At 29.1% G+C, this 12655-nt stretch overlaps 1 protein-coding gene across 1 annotated transcript; it reads left to right on the top strand.

The window, feature by feature from the left end:
* The first annotated feature begins 9015 nt into the window (after window positions 1-9015).
* LOC122275239 (jasmonate-induced oxygenase 2-like) lies at window positions 9016-12135 on the top strand. Its single transcript, XM_043084222.1, has 3 exons — window positions 9016-9692; window positions 11247-11577; window positions 11669-12135. Exons 1-3 carry the CDS (start codon window positions 9157-9159, stop codon window positions 11915-11917), a joined length of 1116 nt encoding a protein of 371 aa, XP_042940156.1. The 5' UTR covers window positions 9016-9156; the 3' UTR covers window positions 11918-12135.
* The last annotated feature ends 520 nt before the right edge of the window (window positions 12136-12655 follow it).

Raw genomic sequence — 12655 nt, 5'->3', positions numbered from 1 at the left:
CCACGATTCCTATTGAAAGTCCCTCCGTAACTACCTCTTTTCCATATATATAAAATAAAAAAACAAAAATAAAAATATTAAACAATGAAAATTATTTGCATAGCCCTAGAATAAGTCTCCCGCACTTCTTTTAAAATGAAGTAAAAAAATTTCAGACTTATATGAAAAATACCATTTTTATGAGACAAAAAAAGGGCACAAAAAATGATTACATACCCTAAAATTATATCTAACATTACTTTTAAACAAGTCGCAATAAAAAGACTCATAAACTAATGAATAATGCTAGTATGTCTTCTAATTCTGCTTCTTTATTTTGATCATTTATGTATTTATTTATTTATTTTATTTACTTACTTATTAAAAAAGTGACTATTAGTATATTAGTATTTTATTTTAAATATTTAAACAAATATTTGAAATAAAAAAAAATACAATTTATATTAAGCACATTAAATGAGTAAATTGAAGCATATAATAGCACTACCTAATACAATTGGCATTTATCTATGGAGATCATCATTGCCTTGATATCCAGCGCACATTGAAAACGTGTATCGTAGACCGCATCATTAATTATTCTTAATTCAACATTGAAACTTGGGCATATATAGCAGCTTTATTATTCTAGCTAGCTATCACAATTATGCAAAAAAGTGATCTCTATCTGTCCTATTATTATATATTGTATGCAAAAAGTCGTCGTAGAAATATTCTTTAATTTTAGAGGACAGGGTGGATAGATCCTTCTCATGAGCCACTATATATATTATCACGTGTTTTTCTATTGTCATTTCCACCGATCTATACGTTCACACTTCCCTTTCATTGCATTCATGGCATCCACACCCTTCTTCTTATCTCTATCCCAACTAACTACGTTCGATCGCGCGGTATGGAAACTGAAAATTTTGAAATGAGAGTTTTAAATTTTAAGATTAAAAATTAAAATATTATTATTATATTAAAATTTAAAAAATTTAAATTAAAATTTAAAAAAATTATAATAACGAGATAAAAATTTTAAATTTAAAATGAAAATTTTAACTTGCCAAACCGAACCAACTCTTTCCGCCTACGTCGATCTAGATTTTTGTACAAATTCTTGTATACTTTTATATATCATGCTGTACTGCAGCAACATCAAATTCCTTTATGTTCTCAGATATTTGGTCAAGGACATAATTTAAATATTTAAATTTAACTATTTTCATATGCTTAATTTTTTGGAACAAATATTAATAATTTAATATATATATATATATATAGTATCATAGAAGAGATTTTGAGTTCGAACTGTAGCTCTATAAATAAATATCACAGCCATCTATTCTCTCTTAATTAAAGTCATGACCTTGAACGTCCATTACAAATTAACTTCCTCATTACTTAATTCACACTTGCTCTTTATTCAACAAGCTTATCCATATGGTCTTGGAAAATCTCGGCATAAGTCATCATCTACGTACACATGAAAGCTGTTTGTGTGTCCGTCCATCTAGAAGGTATATGGGAACTAAATTACATATCTTTGGTGGAAATGAAGAGTTGAAAATTATGATTTTATATTTTACGGACTTGGATCCAATATCCCTCAATTTCTTATTAAAATTTAATCGTTTCAAAATGAGAAAGATAGATATAATATAAAGTAGACATTACATAAATATTTATTAAGTATTTAATATTGTTCAAGAAATCCACATAAACAACAATAAATGTTGTAGAAAATTTATGTCTATTTTTCTCAACTATTTCAAGCCTTCAACTTCGAATAAGATCAACTTGATCATGATGAGAGGATATATTTTCCTATAATTTAATTACTAATATATCTATCATTTTAATTAACAAATATTATAAGCTATACGTACGTAAACTATGTAAAAAGAAGACCAAGATCAAGGACATAGGAGAATATTAGGTTATTCATGTTTGTTACAAACTTGTACAAATAGAATACTCCTAATTGTGACAAACTTGGCTGCGTAATTATAAGAATGATCATGAAGAACCTATATATGTGTGTGTGTGTGTGTGTGAGTGATAATCAAATTACATTAATAATCAATATTATTATTTTATATTATATGTTGTTCATATATATTATAATAACGACCTAGCTAGCTACCTCCTGGCGGGGAGGTTTGGGGGTAGAGATAAGAATTTTGACTTTGAGATGAAAGTTTAAAATATTATTTTTAGTATTATTATTGTTTTGGGATTTGAAAAAGTTGTATTGGGATTTGAAAAAGTTAAATTATTTATTATATTTTATGTGGAGATTTGAGAAAGTTGTAATGATGAGATAAAAATTTTAAGTTAAGATGAAAATTTTGAGATGAAACGTCTTTACCAAACCTCAAATTTCCCTGCATGATCGATGTACGTATATATATATATATATATGGAGCTAGCATTTGGTTTAATCACGTGGGAAACTGTACTACTTTGTCTTTTTATCACAGGCAGTAGTAGTATTACTGCATGCATGCTATACCACCATCATATATATATATATACAGTCGTGATTCATGCCATGATGATCAATGGTCCATATATGTATATTAAAGATTTCAAATGGATCGATCAAGAGAAATGGACACATGAAGTAAAAACGTCTACATATTACGTGCACAACTTCTTCACCTGCCATATTGTATGTACATGACGTACGTTGCCTGTCCTGATTGACAATTAGTAAGCCTAATAATTATATAAGCAAAAATATCTTACATGCAATTAGTCATGAGGTAGAAAGTCATGACCATATTATCCGCATGTTTTCTTTCTTGATAATTGAACACCATTGTAGGTGCATTTAATATAAATATATATATATATATATATATATATATATATATATATATACATTTATTTGGTCCGAGATTAATTGGTTTCCTGCGATGCAAAAGTTGTAGACCCACACGATGCGTGAAAATAGTTTAATACATGATTTAATTAAAAACGACAGATCATATATATATATATATATATATAGTTGTTTAATATATATGTTTCGAGATTTTATAAATATATATATATAATTTTATAGATTCTATATATAATTTTAAATCAAGAAAAAACCGATTGAGAAACCCTTTTTTTTTTTTTTTTGGTAAATTAAATTTTTTTCACTGCAATATCAAGGAATGAAATATATGAGCCATATGTGATCTCTAAATAGCTGTACTCTTTTTCAAGTTTTTTTTCTCTCTTTAATTTCATTTAAAATACAAAAATATTTATATTAATGAACCATTTAGTTAAATAGTTAAAGAACTAAACAAGAAATAAGTTAATAAACTAAAAATACTAATTGCATGCGTACGCTATATACGAAAATTAATAGAATAAATATCTATATACCAGTTTAAAATAAAGAAATATAAATTATTTTTCATTGAATGTGTTTAACTTAATATCATATATAAATCGATTTTCATTTAATATTAATATAATATATTAGAGAGTGTATAATTCTTCTAGAAAGAACTAATTAATTTTCACAGGATCAAATTATTAGTTCCTATTTACCTTGAAAAGTATGTAGAATATATATATATATATATATATATATATATATATATATATATATATATATATATATATATATATATGTTTTAAATATGAGATTTTTGCACCGCAGTTAGTTATTTTAACTTTTACTTAATTACCATGTATATCGCTACAAGAAAAATGAATATTTGTGACAAATTATATAAGACAAAAATGATAATTTTTGACAAAAATAGACTCATTTTGATATAAAATAATTATTTTCACAGAAAATAATTGAGCACAATTAAACAATTTTCTTCTAGCATTGTAAAATAATTAAGATGTTTAAAGTAGTTTTTCTACCTTTGAAAAATGGGAAAATTAAAGAAAACAAGTATAAGGTGGTAGGTAAACTATAATTAGCGTATGTTATGTTTCAATTAGTTGTTTCTTAAATAATATTAGAGTTATTTTATTTATATATAACATGTACAATTGTAACACTTAAGCCTTCTCTATAATATTGTGAGAGACTAATAACCTAAATAAAACTATTTAATAAACGAAATCCTTTACACCTTCTAATATAAAATTAATTTTCACACTCATTTTTAATAAAATTACAAAAAAATTAGTGCACTCCGGCCACCACCCCCAACCACCCTCTTAATTAATCTATCATGCCTCGGGCTGGTGGATCTTTCTGCCGGTGTTGGGGTGGTTGGAATTATATATTCTAATTATATATCAAGATTAATATTACTAATTAATCATATGTATCCACCAATTAAATACTGATTAGTTTTTAAGAGTATGATCAATAGTACTAGTAGTGGATGTCCATATGCGTAAGCATTTCATACGGGCACGTGTATCTCGTGCTTGAATTCCTTTCCTTTTCTTTTTCTTTTTTTCTGCACTCTTTTTCTTTCTTTTCTCTTGCTGACAAATTCATTTTTGTCTTGTAATGAAAGCATGCATGGAAACCAGTTGATCAGACAGATAATAGGACATTCTTTATAAAAGAAAAAAAAAAGGGAAGAAAAAGTATTAGAAAACAAAAGGGCTGAAAAGTCTTTGGGACATACAGAAGACTATATAGCTTGATGGTGGGCTGTTCATGGGGTCGACCTCAATATGTCACGTGCCATATAGCTTTTTAGGAGTTACGCCGCCAAAACATGTTTACCACGTGATGAAATATCTAAAGGCTGGCCTGGCCTGGCCATACGTACACTCATCGATCTGGTGGATGTGATTCAGTCATGGTGTCGGCCAAACATTATCTTTTGGTCGACCATATATACTTTTATATTTTGTGGCATGAGATCGACTGACATCATCCACGTACTGATGTTCACGTCCTTTCATCTCATCACTGGCCTCGGATATGAATTCTAGACCAGGGAATAGTTGCTTTTTCAGAAAAATTACACAAAAAGTATAAAGGACGTTACTTTAGATTTTTCTTGAGAAGTTCTTATATCCATTTTAATTTAATATATCATCCTTAGTTACAAATTGAGCTGTATAACCTGCGCTACATGATGATCTCCTAGATTCATCTTGCTTCTCATATTTATTTTATTTTTTGTTAATCAAATAAATACTAATTTTTAGATGATTTTAGGTTTGTAAGTTTTCTTTTCTAAGCTGAGTCAATGTTTTCAGCTTTTGTTCTAAAAAAAACGCTCAATAGGAATAGAAAACCGGCCTAAATAATGGGTCGGGATCAGTGTATATATATATCCAGTACTGTTGGTTCTAAAAACTACAGTCATGAGGAGGCCAGGTATAAAACTCTAAACATTTCCTTAATTGGCAGCTTATAAATTATATATGAAACTCAAATATTTTGTTAAATAATGGAAAACAATTATACCTGATTTATCTCTTTTTAAGATATTCAGAAGCTTTGATAATAATTCATCACATACGTATCATCAATCCTCAACAAGTTTTTTATATTTGCATTAATTGGGTCTACTCAAAACTATTATTCATCCAGATTTGAATGTTTGGATGGTTTAGTTTTGTGATATGATGAACGATGAATGCATGCAGTGAATTACCCCGGCCGGCCGACTGCAAAACTAATTTTGCTTTGATTGAAACGCCAGGCGCCCCCACTTGCGTAGGTGCGCAGCATAATGAATAGAAGAAGTCAAGCCCACGTGAACAATTCATTATTATATGTTTAGCGATTGTGGAGGAGGAAGCTGATCGAGTACTACTTTTAATTAAAGAAGAGATAGATGGATAGACAGACAGAGAGACATGGCCAAAATGAAGTAGTCGTCTTCGATCTCCTTCTTCTTCATGCATGTTTTTTATGTCGGCCTGGCGTCCTCATCTCTTTAATTTGCGTGAAGTGACAGTACCTGAGCACAGTGTACGTACTTGCAGTTCTTTTCCACTGCCACTTTAAAAAGGGTGTACCAGAACCACTAATGTTTGCCTGTGGGCGTACTTGCCACTAATTGTTTTTTAGATTTTAACCAGCAATATTGACTATTTTCCGTCGCTATTTATCAATTCTTTCTTCTTCTTTTTTTTAAAAATTATATATAAATATTGAGCATACATGTGTCTCTCTCTCTATATATATATACACACTTATGTAATTATATATCTCGATCTAGACGTACTCCGAACAAACAACGACGAAGAAGTTTCTGCGACAGTTCGGGCCCACTAGTTTGTCCTTATAATAAATTAATATATAGCAGTCAGTACAATATAATTTGCCTTCTATGTGCATGGTAGGTGGACGCCAATATTGCCAATTAGCCACTGATCACTTAACAATAAGGATCGTTGGGACGATGAATTGAATTGAGATTAATTAATTTTTTTATAAATGGTTATGAGTTAAAATAATTGAGTAATTTTTGTGAAGTTTATTTAAAATGAATTTAGATATATTTATGATAAGTTAATAAAAGTTGTCAATCTCTTATATAAAAAGGTGTTGATTTAAAAAAAAAAATTATAAATTTTATGTGTAAAGAGATTTTGACTTTAGATAAATTTAATGATTTGAGAGTTGGGTATTTAAATATTAGATTTAACTTAAAATTAGACTGAACTAATATCAATTCAGTCTAAGTTTCAAACGGGCTTAATTATTAATAAGGTTTAATGTAAAATATGAAATTAATTAGTACTTTGCTTTAATAATTTATCGTTCTATCTTGTGGCAAAAAAAAAGATTGTAAAGATAATCAGTACGTATAAACAGTAAATATATACGATCGAGCAAATGATCAGATATACATGGCTTGCCTGAGATTAAAATTTAAAGGACATAATAGGTATTAACGTTTAATTTGGACTTTAACACGATGGAGCTGAGAACAACCTTTTGATCATGAGTACGTGTATTTTGGAGCTGTTTGGTTATATATATATATATATAGTACTTTAGTTGTTCGAGCTCTCTCTCCGCGGGTTGGATCTTTATCAGAAGCTGATGATGTTCGAATTCTACTTACTTTTCTTGTCTCGATCGACATGTGTTTCGGTCATCATCCATCGTTACTTCCATAGTCATCATCACATGCATAATAATCAATTAAAAAAGTATAACCACCTTCAAATTCAACAAAATAATTCCTCATATAAAACAAACAAGTACTGTTACGTACGTACCTAACTATCTATCCAATTAATTAAATTGATATAGCTATCAAGGCTACTATTCTTTCTCTCTATCTCTCTGTCCAAACTTATAGGTATATATAATTTGTGGAGTCTATAAAAATTACGTGAAAGTTACTTTATATAAAATTTTAAAAAAAATATGTTAAAATCCAATATTATCTCCAGCATGGAGGCTGTTTTAATTAGGTGGTAGTTCCAATGCTTAACTTGGGAACTCATCGAATATTTAATAGGATTATTTCGATATAAAGAATATCTGTATATATATTATTAGCCTAAAAGTCTCAATTAAACTAAGGATGAAAAAAATAAAAAAGAAACCGATAAACTGGTATCTGGTATCGAGTTTGACTCGTCCAGTTTCGATTTTTTTTCTAACACCAGACCGTTTCATATATATATATATATATATATATATATTTTAATTTTTTATATTATATAAAATATATTTTATATGATTTTTATATTATGTATAATTTTTATGTGTAATATATAATTATATATAAAATAATTTTATATTATATGACAAATTACTAATTAATATAATATTAAATTTTAAAATTCTATATCACTATAATTTATTGTATTAATAGTTATATTAATACTATATCAATATATATTATAATATACTATAATATATGATTATTATATTATATATTATGACATATCATTATAGTTTATAATATAATTATAATATATATTATTATATATTATAATATATTATATTATATATATTGTATATATTGAAAAAATTAGATTAAACTGGATAAAAATTAATAAAATTAAAAGTATCGATTTACGAATATAACCAATATGATATTGATTTTTTAAATTTTAAAATTGATATATAACGGTTTGATTCTAAAATATATCAAAAATCATAGCGAATTAGATTGTTACACCCCTAAACCATACCATGATTTTTCCTTTTTTAAAAAATAAAGTTTCCAAGAAAAAGGAAATTGAGTAAAAAGGTCGATGACTCAAGAACAGGAAAAAAACTAATAATAACGCGGAGAAATCGACCTCCCTTTTGATCAAACACTGATATTAATGCGCTGTGTGCCACTGGCTGCAGACTTGCAGCTGTATGGGGGATTTAACCTGAGCCTGACACGTGCACCTGCGGTCCCGTAGATACAACTGGCCACCGGCACCCTATCCCTAAGGAACCACGTGTCTGGAAATTCTAGTGTCACCTTCAACATCCAACATAATTTTTAAAAGAAAATATTTATTCATTATTTATTTGTTTACCATCTTTTAATTATTTCTTAATGAGATATTAAATAATAATTTTATAAATAAAATAAAATAAATAATTTTTAATTATTTAATATCATATTATAAGATAATAAGAATTAAAATGATGAATACTATTACTCTTTTTAAAAAACAACATATTACTACACTAAATTTATATTTAGTATTTAAATATCTGATATTAGTATCGATTTATAGGAGTCAAATATATAAATTTTGCATAAATATTTTATACATTATATTATTAAAAGTTTAAAAGAACTATATTTTAATTTTTTTTTTAAACTCTATATTTTTACAAAGAGTAGAGGGGAAATTTGATATTTTCCGTTAATAATCTTATATTTAGGAGTTTTGTTACTTACAAGTAAAATTACGTATTAATCTGTATATTAATACTGATTTATTCATATTTAAAATTTAAATTAATATTATTTTTAATAAAATTTATTTTTAACCAATCATATTAAATTAGTATATATATTAATGCACACTTATACTTACAACTATATTTTTCCTATATTTAGACATGATAGGGAAGAAATCAAGCTTGTCACGGCGCCGAAACTAGCCGATTCTTCTTACACATCTATGTTTTCATTGTAAGCCTGTGTATATATATGATGTTCAACTCCAAGACATTCTTGTCGACCTAGCAAGCCTATATATCTAACGCCCACCATAAATATTATAAACCCAGTATTCTTATCTGTCTTCACCTAAACAAAAATGATGAGTTGTTTGCAAAGTAGTTGGCCTGAGCCAATTGTCCGAGTCCAAGCATTATCAGAGAGTGGGATAAGAGCAATCCCAGAGCGCTACATCAAGCCCCTCTCCGATAGGCCTAACTGGCCGAAAACTTCCGCCGCCGTCACCTCCAAGAAGAATTCAGAGACGTCTCCTCTCATTAACATCCCGGTCATTGACCTGCAAAACCTTTTCAGCAACGATCAGAGCCTCTGCGACAAGACTCTGAGTCTGGTATCCCACGCTTGCCGCGAGTGGGGTTTCTTTCAGATTATAAACCACGGCGTCAGCCCTGAGCTGATGAAGAGCGCGAGAAAGACCTGGCGCGAGTTCTTTAGCCTCCCGCTCGACGTGAAGCAGGAATATGCCAACTCTCCGACCACGTACGAAGGGTATGGCAGCCGTTTGGGAGTGCAGAAGGGGGCGATTCTTGACTGGAGCGACTATTTCTTCCTCCATTACATGCCTCGGTCGCAGAGGAATGAGAGCAAGTGGCCTCAACTTCCACCATCTTGCAGGTATGCTGTCTGATTGTTTGTTTGCATGTCTGCGGTTGATCTCTCGATTCGAGTTGAAAATTATAACACGCTCCCATGCAAGTAGTTCAATATCTTCTCTTTTATAACACTCAAGCAACAGTAGTCCTACCTTTTTCTGCCTTCGAATTAACGCGCCATGGATATTAGTATTCCCTCTCCCTCGTGTACTACTTTTCTCGAGTGGAAAATAGTAAAATACTGTCATTTTAACTGTAGAAGATATTTTAAAAATCAATTTTTTAAAAAAAAAATTCATTGTTAAAAAAAAAATAATAATGAGATCCTCTGTTGGAAATCATAAAAGTTGACATATATAATATATAAACTTTTCATATTTAATTTAAAAATAGACACAATTATAACATTGATCAATAGAAATAGACACGATATATTTCTATTCGAAAGTATTGAAAAATCCTAGAAATATGAATATTATACATGCATTAAGATACACTGAATATACGAATTCCTTCTATTTATATATGATAAACTCGATCTTTGCAGATAGATACTGAATTACCTATAGCGTACAGTCTAGCCAGTGAGTTTTTGCCTAACTTCCTATACAAGAAAGATGAGTATTTATAACAAATTATACAAGATGAAAATGATTATTTACAATTAAAATAGACTTATTTTGACAAAAAAATAACTAGCCACAATTGAATAATTTTCTTGTAATTGGCCTATGGCACTATTGGTTTGATCTTCTAGTGAGTTGTATTGCATGCATAATAACTTTTCCAAAAATTCGGATGCGCCTTCACATTTTCAACAATTATTTATTATAGTGACTACTACCATTCCTAATTAACATGCCGTATCAATGTAAACCCATGCAGCTAATCCTTTTACTAGTTATTCTATAGATTCTTCAGGTTTTCATATGATCCCTAATTTATTTAAAAAAGAAAAAAGTATTCCCGATCGATCTAATTAAGGATATTATGTAAACGCATTATAACCACGTTGTTGACCCGATAATGTTAAGGATCATGTGCGCGGATGTGACTTTTTGCTCTGGATCTCGCGGTTGCGATCGTTGTCGGAACATTATTGCATATAGAGGAAAAATAATTAATCTTTGAAAAGACGTCGATCGGTCGCCTATGATGCCCAACCACCCAGCTGGCAAAGATATTATATATATATGGTTCACTTTCGTTCACGTGGAGTACTTGAAAGTGGAATAATGAAATTATATGCATGACTTCAAATTATTATTTGGCTAAGTGAAAATTTAGTTGTAAGTATAATTATGTATTAATATATATATTAATTTAATATAATTGATTAAAAAGTAGATTTTATTAAAAATAGTATTAGTTTAAATTTTGAATATGAATAAATTATTATTGATATGCAAATTAGTATGCGACTTTACTTGAACGTAATAAAATCCTTTAGTGAAAATAGCGAAAAAAGATTAATTAGTATTCTCATAATCTGGTTTACATGCACTTATTTTGATGAATTTGATCAATTATATATCATTATTTTTACAAATTTTGTCCCTTTTTGCCTGGGATTTAGGAAAGTGATTGCGGAATATGGCGAAGAAACGGTAAAGCTATGTGGAAGATTGATGGAGATATTGTCCATAAATCTTGGGCTTGGGAAGGAATACCTCCAAAATGAATTTGGAGGTGAGAACATAGGTGCATGCTTAAGGGTGAACTTTTACCCTAAATGTCCACAACCTGACCTTACACTTGGTCTGTCCCCACACTCGGATCCAGGTGGCTTGACCCTTCTTCTGCCTGATGATGACGTGTCCGGACTTCAAGTTCGCAAATGCAATGACTGGGTTACTGTTAAGCCTGTTCCAAATGCCTTCATTGTCAACGTAGGGGATCAAATTCAGGTCTGTCTCTCTTCCTTTCTAGTGGATTGAAACCACTTTTTCTTTCTTCTCATGATGTTGTAGTTTTATATATATATTTGATATAATATAGGTACTGAGTAATGCAATTTACAAGAGTGTGGAGCACCGGGTGATCGTGAATGCAGTGAAAGACAGGGTATCTCTTGCCTTATTTTATAACCCAAAGAGTGATTTACTGATTGAACCTGCCAAGCATCTGGTGACAGAGGATCGACCAGCACTTTATCCACCAATGACATTTGACGAATACAGACTTTATATCAGGACAAATGGTCCATGTGGCAAGGCTCAAGTTGAATCTTTAAAATCTCCCAGATAAATTATTATTAATACAACAAATATATATTATGTTGTTATGATGATCATGGATAATATTCCTTTCCTTTGTAAATCGTGGGTTTATGTATAAAGACTTGATGAATTGCATGAGACAATTCAGATCATCAGACAATATGAGTCACAATGATGCACTTTCCATCTGAAAAGGTGTGCCTTACTTTTACCTTTAATGAAGTACGTACATTACTTTCTCGTGTCGATCAAGCTGTAAGAAAACAGAATGATTTTTCATCATTCCGGTCATGATACACTTATTATTTTATTATTTATAATATATTTTTTTATTATTTTTTAAAATATTTTTTTAACATCTTTAATTATTAAAAAAATTTTTAAAAATATATAATTTTAGTGATAGTCATTTGCTTAATTATTAAATAAAAGAAAAATTTTTTAAAAATTAAAAAATTAAAAAAAGTGGTAAAATAATGATAAAAAAATGATAAGTATATCATTATTCTTTATATTAAGGCCAACGCTACTCTGCCACCCTTTTAAAAATATATTTAATATTTTTTTAAATATTTTTTTAATATATTTAAATATTTTTAAAAAATAAGAAAAAATACATTAATATATTTAAAATTATTTTCTTAATTATCGAATAAAAAAAAATTAGCCAGCGATAGACTATAGCGGTCAACTTGTGGCATGCCAGCATACCAACTAATTTACTCTTATATTAATTTCGCTTTTGAATCTTATAATATACAGATAA

This window comes from Carya illinoinensis, chromosome 9 (assembly GCF_018687715.1).
Source record: "Carya illinoinensis cultivar Pawnee chromosome 9, C.illinoinensisPawnee_v1, whole genome shotgun sequence".
NCBI lineage: Eukaryota > Viridiplantae > Streptophyta > Magnoliopsida > Fagales > Juglandaceae > Carya > Carya illinoinensis.
The sequence above is the reverse complement of the archived record's forward strand: the minus strand, read 5'-3'. Positions and strand labels throughout refer to the sequence as shown.